The 22,736-nt window shown below is 43.1% G+C and overlaps 2 protein-coding genes across 4 annotated transcripts; one reads left to right on the forward strand and one right to left on the reverse strand.

The window, feature by feature from the left end:
• The first annotated feature begins 386 nt into the window (after nt 1–386).
• RO60 (Ro60, Y RNA binding protein) lies at nt 387–16,049 on the forward strand. Of its 2 annotated transcripts, none has more exons than XM_063165508.1 (8): nt 387–957; nt 1,642–1,862; nt 2,128–2,274; nt 3,521–3,658; nt 3,885–4,001; nt 4,772–4,885; nt 5,285–5,431; nt 6,313–16,049. In XM_063165508.1, exons 1-8 carry the CDS (start codon nt 387–389, stop codon nt 6,463–6,465), a joined length of 1,608 nt encoding a protein of 535 aa, XP_063021578.1. In that variant the 3' UTR covers nt 6,466–16,049. The 2 variants fall into 2 exon arrangements, with proteins under 2 accessions (XP_063021578.1, XP_063021579.1); XM_063165509.1 differs by having other exon boundaries at nt 589–728.
• Nucleotides 16,050–16,210: 161 nt separating this feature from the next.
• GLRX2 (glutaredoxin 2) lies at nt 16,211–19,246 on the reverse strand. Of its 2 annotated transcripts, none has more exons than XM_063165510.1 (4): nt 19,175–19,246; nt 18,298–18,367; nt 17,401–17,577; nt 16,211–16,872 (listed from the first exon to the last, which is right to left on the reverse strand). In XM_063165510.1, the coding sequence occupies exons 1-4, from the start codon at nt 19,222–19,224 to the stop codon at nt 16,753–16,755; spliced, it is 417 nt and encodes a 138-aa protein (XP_063021580.1). In that variant the 5' UTR covers nt 19,225–19,246; the 3' UTR covers nt 16,211–16,752. The 2 variants fall into 2 exon arrangements, with proteins under 2 accessions (XP_063021580.1, XP_063021581.1); XM_063165511.1 differs by lacking the exon at nt 19,175–19,246 and adding an exon at nt 19,014–19,116.
• Between the last annotated feature and the right edge of the window lie 3,490 nt (nt 19,247–22,736).

The following is a 22,736-nucleotide window of genomic DNA, read 5'->3' on the forward strand; positions in this document are numbered from 1 at the left end:
CAATAAACAACCTTGAGACCGAGAACTGAAGAGCTCTGACTCATTCTTCAAGCACTCAGGCTGGGAAAAGACACTTTTAACATTCTCAGGGTCGCAGTGAGCCAGAAAGCCCCCGGTGGTTTTTGTGTGCCGCTTACTGGGGTTAAATAGTTTCTGAGTTGGTTTTTAAGAAGTAAGTTAGTCACTATTATAACTTAGAGAGTTTTTTGTTTCTTTTCCCTTAAATAATGTGTATTATGGGACGCTAGGAGTATACTTAAATTCATGAATGAAAGCTTAAGATGACAAGCTCATAGACACCATGTGTTTACTTTGCTGAAAGAGCAGTGAAGCGCAGTTACTAATGAAAGGTGTTGCTGTTGCAGCAGAGCCTGGCAGTGTGAAGGATGCAGGCGGAGGAGAGCCCAGCGCAGCCCCCGAGCGAGGCGCCGGGGCCCGGCGGTGCCGCCTGGGACCTCACGGACAGCACCCGGCTGCGGCACTTCCTGTGCTTCGGCTCCGAGGGCAGCGCCTACCACGTCAAGGAGCACAAGCTGGGCTTTGAGAACGCCGAAGCTTTGCTGAGGCTCATTGAAGAGGGCAGAGGCTGCCAAGTTGTGGAAGAAATCAAAGCCTTTAGTCAAGAGGGCAGAGCGGCAAAACAGGAGCCCCTGCTCTTTGCCCTCGCCGTTTGCTCGCAGTGCTCTGATGCCAAAACAAAACAAGCGGCGTTTAAAGCTGTCCCCGAGGTGTGTTGCATACCAACCCATCTCTTTACTTTCATCCAGTTTAAAAAAGATCTGAAGGAGGGCATGAAATGTGGCATGTGGGGCCGTGCTCTGAGGAAAGCTGTTGCAGATTGGTACAATGGAAAGAATGGCATGGCTCTTGCTTTAGCAGTTACAAAATATAAGCAAAGAAGTGGTTGGTCTCATAAAGATCTTCTGAGGTTGTCCCACCTAAAACCTGCCAGTGAAGGTAATAAATTTTTATTTACCTGAAAATACTGTGTTTTAAACCTTTTATATTTACTGTGGAAGTATTTTTGGAAACTTGAGTTCCATTGTAGATGAATTCTTAGTGAGGATATCCTGTAAATTGCATCTTAAAAATGAGGGTGATCCTATCAAATACCAGACCTGTTTATCTTCAAGGTAAACAGGGTTTGTTCGTTATTTTCTTTCATATGCCAAGGGAAGACGAAATAACCCCCTCATTTTGTTCCTATTTGGTTACAAATGATGAAATAACCCTTTTTTGTTATGTGGGAAGATCTGTTGACTTCAAATCTTAAAATAATAGAATGGTTTGGGTTGGGAGGGACCATAAAGATGATTCAGTTCAAGCCCTTCTGCCATGGGGAGGGACGCCTCCCACTAGCCCAGGCTGCTCAGAGCTCCATCCAGCCTTGTCTTGGACACTTCCAGGGATGGGGCAGCCACAGCTTCTGTGGGCAATGTAGCAAATACATGAAGCTCCTTAATTCTAAGGAGATGAATACACTAATTAAAAGTACTGCTCTGAATTGTGTGTGGCTGACCTTTTCAGTAGGTGTTTGGTAGGTCTGAGAATGAAACCTGCTAATTGATTTGCATGCTAGAATGATAAAATCCAGTATACAAATGGTAATCCTGCTTGAGAAATGGTTTTCTTTTCCATCAGGAATTGCTATAGTCACTAAGTATATTACCAAGGGGTGGAAAGATGTCCAAGAAGCTTATAAAGAGAAAGCAGTTTCTGCTGAGACTGAAAAACTCTTGAAGTATCTGGAGGCTGTGGAGAAAGTCAAACGCACAAAAGATGAATTGGAAGTTATTCATTTGATAGAGGAGTATGGTCTAGTTAGAGAGCACCTCCTGACAAACCATCTGAAATCTAAAGAGGTAGGTAACTTCCTTAGTCAAATTCTCCTCAGAAGTATGAATTCTCTACAGTGACTAATGCTATTCAGTCTTAAGTCTAGATTTCTTTTCAAAATAGCCCTTACACTGTTTTTCAAGTTGTTTACCCAAATAGTTAATTTAAAATAATTAAGACCTTAATATAATGTGTACATTTATTTTTAAATAGACTTATTCAATGTACAGCTAACAATTCTTGTGCTTTGAGAATCTCATCTTTCTGTGTTTCCCTTCTCTTTCATCATAGGTTTGGAAGGCATTACTCAAGGAAATGCCTATTTCTGTATTGTTGAGAAATTTAGGAAAGCTGTCAGCAAATTCAGTGCTTGAACCACGAGGTTCAGAAGTGGCAATAGTATGTGAAAAACTGAGAAATGAGAAACTGCTAAAAAAGGTGAGAACTTCATAATCAGTGCCAGCCCTTGTGGATTTTGATTTTTAATGTTTAGTTATGTTAGTGTATTCTATTTAAAAACTTCAGTTTAATGCCTGCAACTTTATTTTAAAACTTCTATTTATAATTTCTCATTTGATTCCCCACCTGCTTTCTGAAACATTCAGATAGAATAAGTGTACTGGCAGCTATTGGATCTTTTCTTAAGTGAGGGCTGTGGCAAGCTTTGCTAGTTGGGTTCATCAGTTTCTTCTGAGTCTTATAATTCTTAAGTGACTTAAGAAAATAGCATAGCAGCTGAGGGGAAAAACAAGATGGGCAAGGGGACATTGCTCTTTTCTGATTGCTTTATTGTCCATCCAAGTGGGAGGAAAGTAAGAGGGGAAAAAAGAGTTTTCCAAAGAGAGAATAGCATTTTCAGAGATTTAGTCAAAGGGAGAGAGGATGAGTGTCTTGAGCAGCAGTTTTGTGAGCTGGGAAGATGAAAATCAGGACACTGAAATTCTTCAGCACCAGAGCTGAATTGAGCACAACAGAAGTCCTTTTCCCCCCATCCTATTGCAGTTCCTTTTCTCTGGATACTTCCTGGAGAAGGGAGAGCAAAGATTATGGTGCAATACCTTGATGGAAGATAGACCATGCACAAGCATTCAGATTTACTGAGTTTTGATGCTGGCAGTGATTAAGGACTGAAACACCCCTATTGGATAAAGATAACAAAATGTTGATATGGTTATATAAGTTAAGTTTATACATGGAAAGACAAAAAAATTTGGAGTGTTTTATAGCATGAGAAAAATGAATGCTATGTTCCAAAAATAATTTATTGTCCAGTGTTACTGTATCTTTTATAAAGTTAGTTTTAAGTTGGTTCTTTTCCTTGCTCAGCTCCTTTCTCTTCAGCTGAGCAGGGACCTTGTTTTACTGTAAGCCTGTGATGGAAAATAGCACTGGACAATCATAGAGCTGCAAAATCTTACCAGAATTTTGGTGATGGCATCCCATTTGGTGTTAATCAGAGGATTCTTGAGAGGGAGTGGGGTCCATTATCAGTAACCCACAAGTATCAGTTCATCCAACAGCTGTGTAACTGCATGAACTCTTTAGGTTTAAGAAATTTAAAGTAACCATATACTAAACCTGTGATTTTTTTGTAGCAGGAACTTATTTTAATTTCTTTTTAGTTTGTTACTTTTTTTTAAGGAGGTGAAATTTTCATGTCCTTATTTTTGATTTGTACCTGTAGGGTAGAATACATCCCTTCCATATTTTGGTTGCATTAGAAACCTACAAAGCTGGACATGGAAACAGAGGGAAGCTTTGGTGGCGTCCTGATGAAGACATTTTAGAAGCTTTAGATGCCTCATTTTACAGAGCTTTCAAGGTAATAATAGTTCTCAAATTTGTTAAGCTTTCTAAGAGTTGTGTTTTCTGAAAGCTTATCGGGAACAGTTCCTGGGGTTGGTAGCAATTCTGAAACTTTGGCAACAGCACTGTCCTGATGTTACCCAGAAAGTGGAAAAAATGCCCTCTTTAGGAGTGAAAGCAGAAGAAGAAATGAATATATAAATTATGTGTACCTATGATATTTTTGTCTTTTATTTTTTCAGACATTGGAACCAACAGGAAAGCGCATTGTGATTGCAGTTGATGTTAGTGCATCAATGACACAAAAGGTTTTGGGCAGTGTGCTCAATGCCAGCACGGTTGCAGCAGTAATGTGTATGGTGAGGCTTTCAATTTCTTTTATTTATAACTGTTTTCAGCTTGAATTGCTTTTTTGATAGAAAGGTGCTCTAAAGCTGGTTAGAAATCAAGAGGAAACTCAGATATAATATTTTTTGGGTACAGGAGGTGTGACCTTGTGCCTCATTGCTGAAAGCTCCTAGTAACCATATTCAGAAACATCAGTTTGAACAAGTTGGTTTCTGTTGTAAATCAAAGTGGTCAGGGCAGCTTTTTCACGTATCTTAGCCATAATAAAATGGCTTACTATAAGTAAAAAATGGTAACTTTATCTTACACGTTTAAATTTTTTCAGAAGCATTCATAGAAATACACAGATTAGATTAAGAAATATTGGGATAATTTTCATGTCTGAGTTGTCAATGTGGCCTTTATTCACAATCACTTTCCACTCAGTTTAGTATTCTAAAGCTTCTTGTGTTGTATTCTTTTATTGCAGAGGAATTGAACTTTTGTTGGCCCTTAAAAATAGTTAAGTTTTATGTCAGAGGGGAGGGAAGAAAATGGAAGTATCTTTGGTTACAGTAATTAGAGCAGTTGTTCAGCTCTTTTTGCAGTGTTTATTTACAGAATATTTATTTACAGAATATTTAAAGTGTAGAGTGAACCATTACTGTTTATGAGCAGCCATGATGATTTCAATACAAAAGCATTTGTCGTGCTGTTGTGGTAGGTAATGGCTCAGTTCAGACATTAAAAATTCAGAATAATGTAACTGAATTATTTTCACTCTTTTCTCCCTCTTTCTCAGGTTGTGGCACGGACTGAGAAGGATTCCCAAATTGTTGCCTTTTCACATGAAATGGTCCCGTGTCCAGTGACAGCTGACATGACCTTACCTCAAGTTTTAGTGAAAATGTATGAAGTATGTAAAAAAAAAAGTCTCAGCAGTTACATTGTATTTTCTTTGTAATCAGTCCTACTACCTTGTTTAATCTGTGTAGCTCTAGTACATGATTGGATTTTTTTGGTGCATTTTATTTAGAGAAAGCCCAGCAAACATTGTTATTTCATTTGCTGAATATTAAACACTGCAATTTAGAATGTCAGTGCTATGTCACAATGAGTTGGCTTGAAAAGAATGTTTTAAAAAACTCAAAAAAATAAGTCTTGGACAAACTGAGATAAAATGAACAAGTTTAACAAAGAAGCCTCTTTGTGTAGTAATTGTAAGACATGAAGCTTACATCAAAAGTAATTTTCCCATGATTTGTTAATTTCTGTATTAATGTGTTCCATGTATATTTATTTTTTTCTCCATAAGATTCCAGTGGGTACCACTGATTGTTCCCTTCCAATGATATGGGCTCAAAAAACTCAGACAGCTGCTGATGTCTTCATTGTATTTACTGATAATGAGACCTTTGCTGGGAATACTCCTCCTGCAGTGGCCCTTAGAGAGTACAGAGAGGTAAATATGCTTCTGACTGTTTATGATTAATAAATACTGTACAAAGTAAGTATCAGCTCTAAAAATCTTTTAGAGATTGGACTGGGTGTGGCTTTCTTCAGTAAATAGTTATATATTGTTAAAATCTTACCAATCCTGCAGTTAGGCAGAATTAGTGCACATATTGCACTAATTGTGTGTATTTAAAACCACAGAATTGCTAAAAGGATTTGTAATTAGCCTGCCCTGCTTGGTGTGCTCCAATGTTCATGAAATTTTGTTACTCAGGGACTGCATGAATTTCTAAATCCTATGTATAATTGATGGGATAAGTTTTCATAGTTGTTACAGAATGATATTTGACTCTCAGAACTAAGTTCAACTTTGTCTGTGGTAGATGTCAAAATGTTTCAATGAAGTACTAAAGACAAATGTCAGGAGGATGAGGTGACAGTATGTTGTGAAGAAAGCCTATTGTGTTTTAAAGGGACTGCTCTAAGCTGTACAGCTTCCTAATATTACAATAGAACAGACAAGAATGCCTTCTCCAAGCACATTGCTTATTTATTCAGCAAACAATCCTTTATGCTTTAAATAAACTTACCAAAAATATGTTTGTCAGACATGGGTGTATGGATTTGAATCATTACATAGTTTCCACCCTGTTGAAATGAATACCAGAAGTCTGTAGTTTGGTTTCCTTAGTTGAGGTTAGCTGCCATTCCAGTGCTGACAGGCACCCTGCAGTTCTGATTCTGGCATTCCTCTTCAGACAGTGCCTTATGCAAGCAAGATTTGGCCCTCTGGCATATTTAAACTACTGCATATGTGCACGTTTTTTATTCTAGATTTTTTGATATTTTTCTGATGTTTTCTGATATTTTTTGCTCTCCTCCCTCTAGAAAATGGGCATTCCTGCAAAGCTGGTGGTTTGTGGGATGACCTCCCACGGTTTCACGATCGCGGACCCGGACGACAGAGGCATGTTGGATATCTGTGGCTTTGACACAGGAGCTTTGGATGTCCTTAGAAACTTCACTTTGGATCTGATTTAACATTTGTAGGCATCTGCTCTTCCCAGTGGGTCCATTGCTGGCAACAGACTTCACCCTGGGAACTCCCAGCCAAATATACTTTATTAGCTCATGGCATATTGTATACATATCAGAATGTTACAGGAGGTGGTGGCACTTCAAGCATCTCTGACTAGAGCTTCTCACTAAGGTGTTTGTAAGGTTGGACAGAACTTCAGTCTCATGCAAATCTAACAGAGAAACTCAGTGCTGGCATCTCTGGTGTCAAACTGTCAGTAGCCAGTGATCCCTCTGCCATTGGAGGAGGCAGCCACATGTCACCGCTGTCACCGTGGGACTTGGCGCCATGCAGCAGCACACTGTGCATTTGGACACTCCTGGTAATGGCTGGCAGTGCAGTCACGTTGCCCTTCAGAGTCCTGCAGCACAGCTGGCAGCCCTGCTCCATGCTCCTTCAGAAAGGGATCTCTACTCCTCAGCCACCTTCCTGGTTTCCAGCACCCTCCTTTTCCCAAGGCAGCTGGTTTATTCCTGTACACACACTCACACTCTAGTTGGATTCATTCCCTGACCAGCCTGGGCTCTGTGTGAGCTGGAGCTCCAGAGAGCATCATCCTTGGTGTGATAACCACAGGAACTGGGCTCTGAGTACTGTGGGCCAGCACCAGCCACTCTGGATCTGTCCCAGGGGTGAACAGGACCCCCTGTTATGATGGGATGGTGGCAGGACCACAGTGTACTTCACAGACCCTTGGTCTCTGAGCTTCACCAAAGTCTTCCTGGCTAGCCTGGCCTGCAGCACATCAATCACCCCATCCCTGTTGTCCTCAAGCTCCACAGCATCCACTGCCTTGAGGAGAAGGGTGGTTTTGCCTGGGCCCAAGGAAACACCACCACAGCAAACACTTTGTGTCAGCATGCTGGACCCTGCTCCTGCTCTCCACCACTGCTGGAGTCAGCCCAGACACCATCTTGGCCACATCCAGCTCCTCAGCAGGGTAAGTGAAGAGGACCACAGTGCTGTCCAGCTCCTCATGGACTTTGGAGTTCCTCTGCTGCAGGTACCCCTGCTGCAGCAGCGGGCCCAGCACCTGCTGAGGATGTGCTGCCTCCACCAGCCCCAGGAGCAGGGCTGTACTGCAGGATGTCCAGCTTCCTGTCCCCCAGGACTTCAGCAGCAGCACAGACCAGCAGTGGCAGGAGCAGGTGGTCACCTCCAGGGCCCTGACCACCACTTTGGAGTCATTGAGGAGAGTGTAGAGGGAGCTGAGGAGCCCCAGAGTTCAGACCTTGGCCTTTTAGGACTGAGAAAGTCCCTTGCAAACACTCCTGAATGGAAAGTGGTGCAGGAAGGCTGGACGTTGTTCAAGGATCTTAAAAAAGGAGGAGCAGGCTGTCCCATGTGCTGAGAGATGAGCCAGTGGGGAAGAAGACTGGCCTGGTTGAACAGGGAGCTGTCACTGGAACTCAGGGAAAAAAGACCTTTGGAAGAAGGGGCAGGATGCTCTTGAGGACTACAAGGATGTTGTTAGGTTATGCAGGAAGGTTGGGAAAGTGAAACCCCAGCTAGAAAATAATTTGGCCACTGTTGAAATAGATAACAAAAAGTGTTTTTACAAATACATCAGCAGCAAAAGGAGAACCAAGGAGAGAATCTCCATCCTTTATTGCAGGTGAGGGGAAGCATTGCCACAAAGGATGGGAAGAAGGCTGAGGTGCTTGATGCCTTCTTTGCCTCAGTCTTTAATAGTCAGACCAGCTGTTGTTGGGAAGACAGAGACAAGGAACAAAATGAGGTCCCTGTAATTCAGGAGGAAACAGTGACCTACTCCTCCACTTAAGTGTTCAAAGGTCCCTGGGGTCTGATGGAATCCACCCAAGCTGCTCTCCACCATTTATCATCAGTCCTGGCTAACCAGGGAGGTCTCAGGATGACTGGAGGCTGGCCAGTGTGACACCCATTGGAAGGAGGATGCAGGAAGCCACAGGCCTGTCAGCCTGCCCTCAGTGCCAGGGAGGGATGTGGGACATCTGGATCACACAGCACGTGCAGGACAGCCAGGGACCAGGCCCAGCCAGCATGGCTTTGTGAAAGGCAGGTTCTGCCTGACCAACCTGATCTCCTGCTATGAATGGTGACCTCCCTGGTGGATGAGGTGGAGGCTGAGGATGTGGCTGCCTGGGCTTCACAAAGCCTTGGACACGGTTTCTCTCCTGTCTGACAAGATAGGAGCCTGTGGCTTGGACAGGTGACTGTTTGCTGGCTGAAAAACTGGCTGGATGGCTGAGCACAGAGTGGTGGGGCCTGAGTCACATCCTGCTGCTGGCTGGCCACCAGTGGTGCTCCCCAGGGCTCCCTGTTGGGGCCAGTCCTGCTCAGTAGCTTTATGGCTGATTTGGACAAGGGGATCAAAAGCACCCTCAGTTTGCAGATGACACCAGGCTGAGTTGATCTGCTGGAGGGCAGGAAGGCTCTGCAGAGGGATCTGGGCAGGCTGGGGCCATGGATTGAGTGTGGCCCCAAGTGCTGGGTCCTGCCTTTGGGTCACAGCAATCCCAGTCATGCTCCAGGCTGGGGCAGAGTGGCTGGGAAGCTGCCCTGTGGAAAAGGGGATGCTGGTCAGGAGTGGGTGAACAGGAGCCAGCTGTGCCCAGGTGGGCAGCAAGGCCAGGGGCATCCTGGCTGGGATCAGAGAGAGGGGCAGCAGGAGCAGGGCAGGGGTTCTTCCTCTTGACTTGGCACTGGGGAGGCTGAACCTCAAATCCTGTTTGCAGCCAAGAATTGGAGCAGGCTGCCCAGGGAGGTGGTGCAATCTCCTTCCCTGGAAATGTCCCAAAGCCGCGTGGATCTGGTGCTTAGGGACATGGCTCTGTGGTGGACCTGGCAGTGTTGGGTTGATGGTTGGACTTGATCTTAAGAGCTCTTTTCCAACCCTCATGGTTTTGTGATTTTTATTAACTTTTTGTGAAGGGAAAAAAAGAAAAGCAGATGAGGAATCTCTTTTTTTATTTTTCCTGTTGCACACAATTTAGAATAACAGTGAGAAGTTTGCTAAAAGTGGTTACAGGGTTACATAGTATATAATTTAATTTCATTTATAGTAGACTATAAATATGGAGAGATTTTTAATTTCCCCCATTGCTGTGGAATGCCTATTTGCAAGAATAAATTCATTAATTACTTCTAGAATGGAGCTGGAAACAAATGGGCTTAGTATTTTTAATAATGGCAGTTTACCAGCAGCTTCATTGAGAGAGAGTTTTCTTTGGGCTTTTTTAAATCTTTGTATTTTAAGTGTTAGTAATGTTCAGTGGTTTCCATGGCTATGGTTAAAATCTACAAAAGAAGTTTTTTCTGGTATGTATTGAGACCATGTGACTGTGATACAGTGTAAAAGTTACCCAGGGACATTTTATACTGCTAAAACTGAAAGTGCAAGAGCTCATGCTAATCTTTTTCTCTCTGGATTATCATCTGGGTTTTCAGGAGGAAATATCTCTTTAGGTAAATTGGGGGGCAGTTTCTGCACAATACCATTGCAGAAGCACTAGTTTAGAATTAAAAATACTTTACAGGAAGTTCTAAAAACTGTTTTTAGTAGAAAAAGACCTTGGAAATGACTGGGATGTCACATTCAGTCCTTGTCACAACTTCAAGAAGCATCAGCACACCTTCAGTGAGCAAGATTAACAAGTGCATGTGTCTTGGCCTGCTCAGCAAAGCTGAGTGGGAGCAACCAGAAACAAAAGCTACATTTTTTTTTTCCAAAAGAATGTATTCAGTGACTCAGAAACAATCTTCCTAACAGGAGAGTATTTCATTTTTAGAAATCTTTTTGTAGGTTAGTGTTACTTCTGATTTCATAAATTAATTCAAGCTAACATATTTCAAAACTACCTCCAGTTTATAGTGACCAATTCCTAAAAACTTTTATGAACTGTACAGTTGCCTCCTTCATGTTCACAAAATCATGTTTAGGAAGTGATTGAAACTGGATTCTTTTTTTTTAATTTTTTATTTTTAGTCTCATAGTAAGAGTGTGACAAGGAGAAAGCCAGTGAGTATTCTACCACTTTGGAACAGAAACTGATAGCAGTTTGTGTGTATATGTATTTAATTCTGTGTTTTCTATGTGTATAGGGGGGAAGTTAAAAGATCTCTTTAGTAGATCAATCTTACAAGACCTGAAAGGTTTTTTAGTGATGCTTTAACAACTTCCTCTAAAACATACATATTTCAGCCTCTTTTAAGCTAATACAAACTGTTTTAAACAGCAAATTTTGTGTTAATTTGAAAATAATTATGATTTATAAAAATATCATGTTAACCCATAGTGGTAAATGACACATCAGACCACATTTTTCTGCCTAAAACCCAAGCTTTTAAATGTAAAATGGAAGTTCCTACTATACTTTTGGTACTTGTAACACTTTTCATTATGCCTCATTCCTATTGATGATAAATTCCAAGCTTGCATTGTGTAGCTGGGATATCTCTTTTGGTGCTAAAATAGGATGTAACATGTTACTGAAGGTATTCTGCTACTTCCTTCCACTCTCCCTTAATGCATAATGAATCCAGAGAGGGAAGCCTTTCCTGACATGGAGCAGGGCTGACAGAACTGCTGGGTTGAGTGTTGCCTTTCAGCCAGCATGAATGTAAGTCACTCCTGAATTCTCACTGCTCTCACAGAATGCTTGGGGACACAGGACTGCCACCAGCTCCTCAGGTGAGTTCTAGAACAAACCAAGTGTTCCTACAAAAGCTGAGAAAAAGCACTTTGGTGTTTGCAAAAAGAAAATCAGCCATTTCTCATGAAAAATTGCATATCATTTTTAGCATCTAAACAAACACCATGAGTATGGGGAGTAAGCTCATTTGCTCAATACATATTAATAATTATTTCCAGTAAATGCACTGATGTTTTGGGGTTGGGTTTGGTAGTAATGCATTTTAAATGACACAATAGTCAAACATCTGATTGGGTGTTTTCTTCTAAGCTAGAGATGTCAAGAATAACTGATAGATGAGTATCTTTTGCAAGTACTTTTTCTTATTTGCAGTAGTATTTGTGAAGTAATAGGAAGTATTTTGGACTAAATATAAAATGAAAACTTAAAACAGGTGTTTCAAGTAACTTTCAAGTAAATTTATTGCAAATAAAAATTAGAGTAGTTACTAACAGATTGAATGTATGGTTATAGTGGTGTTGCATCTTTGGAAGCAGTCCAGTTTAAAATGCAGTTCCTTGAACTAGAGTGTGGAGGTAAAGATGAACTTTTCAGTAGGAGTGATAGAAACTGTAGGTCCCTGTACCTGTTGACACTGGATAGCTGTGATCAGTGATAAAAGGTGGTCATCCCTGCTGGGGTACAGAATGTGCTCCTGAACATGTGTAGTAACTCTGAACTGAAAACCTGGTCAGTGGTTTATGAGATATAAAACCAGCACTGGTCAGACCACGTTGCCATCTGCTCCTCCTTCAGGATTTGCACAGGGAGGGGAAACTGAAGTAAATGCTGACAGCTGCAATTTTGTACTATGTGGACCTTTCTTTCTGAGAGTTTCTTTCTGGTCTTGCTATTCTCTTCTATTAAGGGGCATAGAGGAATGATGCTGCATATTCCTTGTCCATAGAGGATCTTTTTTATCTGCCCATACACTGAATTTTAGGGGACAGCATGACTCACTTGCCATAACATGGCCTGTTTCTGGTCTTTAGCTACTAAACTGATAATTCCCCAAACAACTCCAGACATGTAAAGAGGCAATAATTACTGTAATGCTTGAAAAAGAATTTAAAAAGTGAGTTAAGACAAAATTGATACACTTAAGCTTCAGTTCAGTGTACAATAAACAACCTACTCTTTCACCAAAAAGGAGACTTTCAAATCAGTAATGGTCATTGCATTGGAGGAACACTGACTGGAAAAGTAGAAAAGGGGCTATAATTGTGCACTGCAGTTTACCAGTAAGCACTGAGCAGGAACAAGTTTAAAGCTAGTTAATTTTATTCAAAATGCTGAATGAAAAAAGGTCTAAATGCAGAGTGCAGCTGTAGACCAGGGAAATGCAGGTTTCCTAAAAATGCAGGTTTTCCAGGTTTCCTGATAGCTAACAGTTACTGGTTTCAGTTTGACTGCCATTTCTCTGTGACCCCCTTGACAATTCTGGAGCTTAGACTATGGTATTGAACACTGTAATGTGTTTACTTTAGCTTTAAGAAAGAAGAAAAGCATGTTGTGGTTGGAAGCACAGCAGAAGTGAAACATCCTCTTGTGAGGAATGAACATCCAGGGTCAGGTTTCTTCTTGGAAGGGACACAGTAAATGACATGGAGAGGGCAGGAGGCTCTCGAGTTTTTAAAAATAACACAGTGATCACATCAGCATTGAGTAATACATTCAATAATGACAGTAATAGTTTTCCCAAGAAATAGAATTTTGTGTCAGGAATTTTAGACCTGGAGCAAGGAGTAGGAGAGTTTGAGGTGCTTGTAGAATTAGATTGCAGTCCTCTGTTTCAAAAAGGACAAGTCTGAGGGTAGGTGTAGTTCTGAGGTCAGCTGGGCCAGTCTAAATGCCCACTATTAGTGTGAGGGCTGCTAATAACTGGCACTAAAATACCTTGCTGCTGAAAATCACTGTTAAACCTGTTTGTCAAACACAAGTCTTAAGGAGGTTTGTGTTGGTTTTTCACATTGCTGTTGTTAACTGATGCCCATAGACGAGTATGCCTTTAAAAGGCTGTTCAACAAAGTATATTCTTGGCTTAAAAACACACCAGCAGTTTGGGAAATGTATTTTAATAATGGCTCTGACTGTAAAAACACTAGGAAGATCTTTGTCTGCATTGCAAATACTACTTACCCTGTCCTGAGCTCACAGGCACCATAACAGAAGCTTTTGTTTTGGTTCCATTTGTTTTGTTTCTTCTTCTTTTGCTGTCCCCTTTTCTCTGTTAGTGTTGGTTTTTTTTCTCCTTTTCCATCTTGTCACCTCAGGCCTGTACTTGAATCTTTTTTCACAAGCTCTCATCCATTCCTTTTTCTTTTATTTTTGCCCCTATTCTTCTGCCTTCTTGCTGTCACTTGAGTGTGCTTGCTTAGCTCCCTGCACCAGAACTGATGGCATAGTATTTCATGTTTCTAATAATTAATACTTTTTTCTATTCTTTAATTATATAAATCTCTTACAAAACATCTAATTTGTTGTATCTGTCAGATTTTGGGTAAAACTGAATGCAAAAATCAGTTACAAAAGTATACTTTATTTATTACAAAAATCCAACATCTGCCTGTGAATGGCTTTATTTGAAAAAAGTAACAATTACAACTGGCTTTTCAAATGTAAAGTTTTTTTCTAGAAGTACTTCAGTGATTTGAAACTTTTCATTCTTTTAAATAGTATTGAGCTGCTGTCATGCAGAATTAGGAAAACTTTCAAATTAATATTCTGGATAAACAGGCAGTTTCTTTGCAGTATTGACAAGAGAAAGTCTTGAAAGAAAAGGCTATAGAAGTAAACCTAAGTAAAGAATCATTTGAGTTTCTTGTGCTTTTAACCCTTTTATTTAGTTTCTATGAAATTCCACCAGTTTCTAGGTTTATTTTGCTGTCTGCAGTGGTTTGCAGTGCACAGAAAGGCTGCTGTAAGCAGCTGTTCTAATGACTTTCTTGCTGGTAGAGATTTCATCTTACCGTGACACTGTGGGGTGTGCAAATGGCTGAGCAAGAGTTCTGGGGAAAAGGTGAAACACTGACCAGGACAGTGTTTTATGGATATGCTGCCCTGAGGGAAATCATAAAAGATAAGCTAATTTCAGCAGAAGGTGTGGTGTCTTTAAATATGTGTGCTTACATACCTGGATTTATGATTCTGATACTGCAAAGCGTGGTTTCTTTAGGTATTTCTGCATTCTGAATTTAAGTTTAAATGTATATATGTATTTGCATATATATGTGGTATGTTGAGAACCTTTACAATTGCTTCATTAACAAATAATGAATATAAGTAGCTGTTTTCCTAAAGCTACCAGCTTAAGAGTTAAGCACAACTAGTTACAAATAAAATGTCTTTTCATTCTCCTGTAAAAGTGCAGTTCTAATCCTTAAAAATAATTCTGTATTTAAGAAGCAACACATGGGCACATTCACAGCTCTCTGTGCTTCATTAAATAATTCAGTGTTTGTTTCCAGCTTCTTCTGCTTCTTAGAAGCTTGGGAGTTAAGATGGATAAGCAGGTATCCAGATCTTCTACTGGATAAATTTGAATATTTAGATCCCAGGACAAGCATATTTTAAGAGAAACAACTTTGTCTTGGAGACAATGCTAGGGGAAAAAGATGGAAATTTTTAATGACTATTCTTGAGGTTCTTAATTTTGGTTGGGTTTTTCCTCCCCTAAATTAGAACCACACTTTAACTGCCATATCATGTTTAATTAACTTAAGCATAACATGGCTTTGTGCCATCCAGTAACAAAGGCACTGTCTTGCTGCTACTTTCTGTGAAATTGTACACAACGAAAAAAACTGTTTGGATGGGGAGCCTTAATATGGTTAAAAAGAAACATCGTTAACCCTTTGGGTGCCTTAAGCTAGATCCTGTTTAATGATGGGGCACTCACTTGCATCTGCAGGCACAGCTTGTTTCAATGGCTGCAAGAGAATTTGCCTTAAGTGACAATGCCCTGGGACTTCCACAACTTGGAACTCAAAGGGTTACTTTAGACTACTGGTTAAAAAAACAAGCCTCTAAACAGGGAACAAAATGAAAAAGTCTTTGAAAAATTCCTTTGCATACTATTGTTATTATTTTTACGTGAAGGGTTTATCAGCTTTTGGGACAAAATTGTTGTTAAGCTTCTGGTAAAAACATGACTGGCTGAAGAATTGTACACAGAGCATAAGAATACTTGGTATTCTTGTATGACTGTATGTGCAAAATCAATTTCTTTATTAAGTGTAAATTCAGAGAGAGATGCACATCTGTGTAAACCTTGATGACTGTGTCCTAGCACCACACAGGAAACTGCAATAATTAAAATGAAACAAGGTCAGTGTGTTGAATTAGCTGATTACACATTAAAGATGCACAATGCAGACAATTGCATACTAAAGACTTTCTACAAATGATGCAGTTTAAACTGAGTTCAAACCTGCATCACAAAAATGAAGCTGTCAAATTTAAGTGATATTCTTGCTGTCCTAGTTAGCTGGAATTAAAGATTGATGTTTTTTTTTCCTTGAGGGAAAAAGTAGTTTAGGTACATGCAGTGCTGAAAGCAATGGAAATAATGGGATTCCTAATTGACAAAAAGTGAGTAAAAATTAATTGACTAATGTTTTTATTCTAATATGTGCACCTTTAGTTGTGCAATGGTCCCTTTTACTGAAGAGTGGGATATAATTTTCTACTTGCATATGAACTACTTTGAAATAACCAAGAGTCTTGGCATTGCCTGGTCTGGCTTTGGATGTACATTGTACTGAAACTATGGAATTTTAGTCATTTCTGTTAGACATTTAACTGAAAGTTAAAATGGCTAGTAAGCTGCATTCTGGCTGTAGAATTTAAGTACTAAATAAACTCTATGCATATTAGACCTGCTTCCCTTGCTCTTATGTTCCATGCTGCTGTTGGATCAGTTGTACCAGTGTGCAGCTGAGTGCCCGAGCTGCCTGGCCCCCCTGGAAGCCATTCCTGAATGGCAGTGCAGGCTGATCCCTCAGAGTGCAGAGCAAAGATGAAAGCTGTCACTCTCTAAAGCCACCAGAGTCTTTATTCCCTTTTCTGTTCCATTGGACACACGATTTGGGAGCTGGGTGATCAGGCACTGGTGTACAGGAGAGGCAGACATGCACACACCAGCATCACTGCAAACTGGGTTTGCTTTACACTTCAGTTTGACACAGAATAATTATATTTAAAGAAACCATTAAATAAAATTGACAATTTATTGAGACAAAGCTAGAAAGCAAACTCATGTGCAGCAAAACCCACAGGATTCTTTTTGCAGAGCCTGGGCTTCCCTGGAACAGGATGTAATCACCATGAAGTGACATCACTGTCTCACTAAGAGCCCCAAGAGTTACAGAATGTTTGCTAATGACCATTGGGCTTGTGGGAAAGCTGAGGCAAGGACACCAAGTAATTCACCAAAGCCATAAAGTCTGTCAAGAGTGATCTGTAATTCAGAAAGCCATGGTTTGAGGTTGTTGAGTGCAGCTCATGCTGTGTCTGTGATCTTCTGATTTCATCTGAAACTCTGTTCATACAAAGGAAGACGAAGCTAGAGGTGGTTGCTCAGCAAGGTTGCCTTGATTGACACTGATTAATTAAAGGCAGCAGTTTGCCTTCCTCATGAAGCCTTTGAGCATCTGTTGCACCTCCAACACAAGTCCCATTGATAAACACTCTTGGGACCTATCAAGAAAACAAAAGTTACATTAGTTACCACTTGGGAAAAAGGTGAACATTCAAGCAAGGCCATGTGGACTCCAGTACACACAATCACTGTGTTCTTCTAGATGTGTGTATAATATTAGTGTACAACCTATACTTGTCCATAATATTTACAGAGATGGGAAACTTCATGTGCCCCTCAAAAGTGGGGTGAAGATACTGAGTGGGTGATTGTAATAAATTTCAATCATTGAGTCAAGTGAGACTATGTAAAATAAAATAAAGTTGTTAAACACAATGGTTTAAATATACAAATGAAAAATGGCTTTGATACTTCAATTATTTCAGTGTCAGTAGGGCAAAGATCAGCTGTGAGGGATAGCCAGAGGGGTTCTACAAGAAGAGACCTCCTGCAGCATTTAATTTAGGAGCTTGTATCCCACATTTACCTGTCTCAAAACAAGAACTTAAGAACTTGCTATGGATAGACCCTAAGAGGGACGTGTGTAGCCCAAGCTGTTAGTATTAAGTATAAGAGAATATACTCACTGTTCTGCCACCAGTCATCTGTTCCAGAATGTCTTGGAACTGCTTTCCATTTCTATTTAGGTCCAGTTCCACAGCTGTGTAACTCACATTCAGACGCTTAAAGAGGTTTTTTGTCATACTGCAGTATGAACATGTTGTTTTAGAGAAAATCACCACACAGTTGCGTGAAATAATGTCCTGTGTGCTCAAAAGAAAGTTAAAACTCAGTGAGCTTCAAGCCAATGCACTTAGAATGCTATTGAACACTCCTGAAAGTAGTACACAGGTTAAAAAGCTGCTATTAGAGTAGCAAACACAGGAAAATCTCTGCTGGCACCTCTGAAAGCAGGTTTGACAAGCATCTGGCTCCAAACCAGCACAGGGATGGTGGAGTGTGTGGTACAACTCTGCTCTGCAGTCTGCCCAGCTCCCTGCATCTCCCTACATTGTTTAGGACAGTTTTCTCTGTCCGTAAGGCACTTGGGATGTGCCAGTGGCAAGCACAGTGACCAAAAGCAGTGGCTGGAAAATACACCCTTATCGCTTTACTGTAAATTCAAGGGGATTTCAGGCTATCATTAACTATCAGTAAATTTATTAGACCCACAACTTCTAAAATATTTAACTTTACTTTATATCAGTAATTTTACAAGGTTCTATCCCTGATGCTGATGGCAACACTGAATTTGAGTAGAGGTCTAAAAAAAACACATAAAATGGGTGCAGCCTAGGAAGATCAGGTTCCAGGGCTGTGGATAAACAAAACTGCCAGCATGGCTTGATAACCATGATGAACATAGGAACAGGTTCAACAGGCAGAACTATTTACAGTATTTCTTTGTGTTAACAAGAAAAGGTTTGAAGTAATTGGCTTTTATAAATGCTGAAAATCAGTAAAAGCAACATAAAAAATGCTACCTGTATTTGATTCACGGTAGCACCACACGACAATCCTACACAAGCCGTCTGTCTGTTCCCCATTCTATAGCTAAAAAGAAATGACAGTCAGATCTTCGAGCTTTCAAAGGATGGCCACATTGCCCTGTTTCGTTTCGGTATTTCACTGACTGCGCCATGGTGGTTCCCTTGAGCTGCAGCATGTGCAGCCAGCCCACTTCTCGTGTGCCCGCAGGGCCGGGGAGCAGCGGGATGGCTGCGGCAGGAACAGCCCGGCCCCGGGGCCGTTACACGGGAACCGCTCCGCGCCGCCGGCCACAGCCACACGCACACGGGTGGCACCCGCGGCACCGCGGGCCGGGCAGCCCGCACCCGCCCCGCGCCCGAGCCCGGCCCTCATCCGCATCCTCATCCTCATCCTCATCCTCATCCCGAGCCGGCCCTCATCCTCATCCCGAGCCCGGCCCTCATCCTCATCCTGATCCCGATCCTCATCCTCATCCTGATCCCTGCCCTCATCCTCCTCCTGATCCCTGTCCCTCTCCCAGTCCCGATCCCGGACCCGGTCCTTGTTCTGACCCCGATTCCTGTCCCTGTCCCGGTTCCCGTCCCTGTCTCAACCCTAATCCAAGTCATGGTCCCGGTCCCGATCCCTGTCCTTGTCCCCGTCCCGGTCCCTGTCCCGACCCTAATCCTACTCGCGGTCCTGGTCCCGGTCCCGGTCCCTGGCCTGATACCGATCCCAGTCCAGGTCCCGGTCCCGATCCTTATCCCTGTCGCACTCCCAGTGCCGATCCCAGTCCTCGCTCCAGACCGTGTCCTTGTCCCGATCCCTATCTCTATCCGTGCCCCGGTCCCTATCCCCTTCCCATTCCCGGCGCCCCCGGCCCGCACTCACCGCCCACCCCAGGCCGCGGCCACGCGGCGCAGCGCCCCCTGCAGGGCCATGGCTCGCGCAGGAAGGGGCGGCGCTCCCTCAGCCCGCCCCGCGCCGCGCCCGCAGGGCCCCGCGCCTCCTCCGGGGCTGCCCGCCGCAATGCCGGGGCTCCGGGAGCGCCGGCCACACCGGGACAGCGCGGGGACAGCACGGGGAACAGGGACAGCACGGGGACAGGGACAGCATAGAGACAACACAGGGACAGGGACAGCACCGGGACTGCACAGGGACAGGGACAGCACGGGGACAGGGACAGCATAGAGACAACACAGGGACAGGGACAGCACCGGGACTGCACAGGGACAGGGACAGCACGGGGACAGGGACAGCATAGAGACAACACAGGGACAGGGACAGCACCGGGACTGCACAGGGACAGGGACTGCATAGAGACAGCACAGGGACAGCACGGGGACAGGGACAGCTGGGCCAGCACAGTGCAGCACAGGCAGAAGGCCAGCACAGGGACAGTCCGTGGCCGTCATAGGGGCAGCACAGGGCAGCACGGGATGGGGCAGCTTTCCCGGGATAGGGTCAGCAGAGGCACAGAGAGGGGCTGATTTCCCGAGACAGGGGTCAGCAGAGGCTGATTTCGCGGGATAGGGTCAGCAGAGGCACAGAGAGGGGCTGATTTCCCGGGATAGGGTCAGCAGGGGCACAGAGAGGGGCTGATTTCCCGGGATAGGGTCAGCAGGGGCACAGAGAGGGGCTGATTTCCTGGGATAGGGTCAGCAGGGGCACAGAGAGGGGCTGATTTCCTGGGATAGGGTCAGCAGAGGCACAGAGAGGGCTGATTTCCTGGGATAGGGTCAGCAGGGGCACAGAGAGGGGCTGATTTCCTGGGATAGGGTCAGCCGTAGAGAGGGGCTGATTTTCCGGGATAGGCCCCGGAGCCGCTCCTGCTGTGAGGGAAGTTGGGGAGGTTTGGCCTCCTGCCCCGCTGACTCCCGATGTGGGGGTTGAGCGGTGCCTTTGCTTTGTCCAGTGTAAAACTTACTTTAATCTTCTCCGTGCCCGTTTTTGTTGCCTGCTCTTCCTCACGTTTCTTTCCTGCCCTGCAGTTCTTCGGTCAGAAACCGACCTGTGGAACAGGAGCGTTGGGAATGGAGTGAATAATGGGCGGGGGATGAAGAGCAGCTCCTACTACCTGGGAAGGTGTGTTACTGGAGTTGGCTAATCGTGTAATGTGTGGAATGTTTTTAGTGGCTCCTGGGAAAAAAAAATTGGGGAGGTTTTACTTTATGTGGAGGTGTTGGATTTTTATTTCCTTTGCCCAGTAAAAGCTGTTCAACAATATTCTGTGATTTCACCCCCACATACATTGCTGTGGAGCCTGGTCAAATGAGTGTCCTTGGCAGAGCACTCCTGTGGAATATCCTCTGAGCATCCCCTCTGGGGTCTGCACAACAGAGAAACTTTTCTACCCCCTCTTAGTTGAGAGGGTAAATTGTGCTCTGGATCACTGTTCAGTGCTCAGCCCTATGCTTTAAAAAATACTGCAAGGAAATGCACACTTGTACTGATTTGGTTTTGCTCACATGTATCTGTGAAAAAGGGAATGTGTGTTCATGCGTGATGTATCTTTCTATTATCTTCCTGGTTGTTGATTAATCTTAAATGAACTTACCTATGATGAAAAATCATCTAATGTTTTGCAACTTAATTTTGCTTTCCTACAAAACACCAGTATAACCTGTTAAAGTAGTGAGAAAATGCAATTGAAACATCGTACCCATGTCATATGCTCTCATTTTACTAAATGATAATTTGCTTGCTCATTTCAGATAATGATTTTGTAGCCTAATAAAACTGATAAACTCTCAGGTATCTAAATCCACATGAAAATAGTTTCATATCAAATCCTGATTCAAAGATATAAATGCTGGCTAATTATGTCACTATGATCCCCAAAGCAAACTGTGGGAACTATTTTGTAAACTCCCAGTTAAAACTTGTAATGAAAGTGTCATGTTAAGAGTAAACCCAGTATATTTTTGCATTAAATTTGGCAGAAAACCACCCCCTGGCATTCTAGCTGCTCCTCAGATATCAGAAGGGCTGGGATAGCTGGGTTTAGCTTCTGAGCCGTGGCTAGTTTGGCACAGACATGCAGAGCTGGTGTGGCACTGGAAAGAGATGACTTTTGGAGTTCCTCCCAGCCCAGCCTGTGGTTCTGTGCTGGTGGTGAGTGCCCTGTGTGGAGGTGTGTGTGAGCCCAGGAAATATGAACCATGCAGCCACAAGCACACTCAGGTGGGAGATGCCAGTGGAGCTGTGGAGGGAGAGAATGTAAGAGAATAGTGCAGAAGGCAATCTCAGCCCTGAGGAGTTGCAGCTGCACGAATCACCAAAGATCAGGAACAGCCCTGCCCTTAACAGGCCACAGCTGTGTCCAATAAGGATGAGTGCTGTAAAAGAGTGGGCTAGCTGCTGGAGAGGGGAGCTGGGGTTTGTTGGCTGTGCTGAGAAGAAGGAGTCAATGCTGTGAGAAGCTGCCTGTGAAAAATCACCAGGAAGGTATGGAACTTTTGCAATAAGATGACAGCATGTAGCAGTTAGAGTGTGATCACAAACACAGGCTGGCCTTCCCAATTTCCTGAGCAAGCACCTGGTATATTTGAGGGCTGGAGTTTTACCCAGGAGGTGTCCCTGTGGGGAGGAGATAGGCAGAGCCCTCTGACAGTGCCAGGAGTCAGAGGTGGAGTCTCCTCTGACCTCCCTCACCACTACAGCTGTATTTATATTGTTTCCAGTGAGTGACAGGAGAAGGTGAAGCTGTGGCTGACACAATTTCCTCTTTAAGTGGAGTTTGATTTTAGTCATGTGGGGGGTACTGACACAAAGCTGGGTCATTCCTTTGGCTTAGCTACCTGCATTGTTCCTGCCAGAGCATGACCACAGCGCCTCTGTGCTGCTCCATCCTTGGTTTCACACCTGCATTGATTTCAGCAGGGCGAGACCAACTCGCTCCCTGCTGCTCCCTGCTTTGTTCCCTCCTCCCAGAGCAGCACACCCAGCTCCCACAGGGACCCTGCTCCTAGGGATGCAGGCAGCTTGTCTTTGCTGAACTACTGCCAGTGCACACTCTTCTCCTTGCTCTGCTTTCTTTTTCTTTTCTTTTTTCTTCACTGTTCTTCCCAGGGAAGGCAGCCTTAAGTTAAAAAGGAAACCAGAACTACAGTGTTTTCTGGAAACCTGAAAATAAATCTCTGTGCAGCTGACTGTGTGCCCCATTCCCTGCTCCCTGAACAGCAGAATGGAGCAGGATTGAAATGAGGGGCTTTTTGGTGTCATTGTAACACAGTGACTGTGTCTTACTGAAAAGAGGTGTTCCTTGTGAAGCAGCAGATGAACAGGATGTGTTTCTGAAGAGGTAGCACTGGTTTAGGGGATACTGGGGCTTTTGGATGAGGCATGGAAATGGGACTTGGCCTGCTGGAAGCATTTCAAGTCCTGATCCAATTTTCATAAGCTGTAGCTCTAGTTATAATTCCAAATCCATTTCAGGAAATGATATTGATTA

Source organism: Melospiza melodia, chromosome 11 (assembly GCF_035770615.1).
Source record: "Melospiza melodia melodia isolate bMelMel2 chromosome 11, bMelMel2.pri, whole genome shotgun sequence".
NCBI lineage: Eukaryota > Metazoa > Chordata > Aves > Passeriformes > Passerellidae > Melospiza > Melospiza melodia.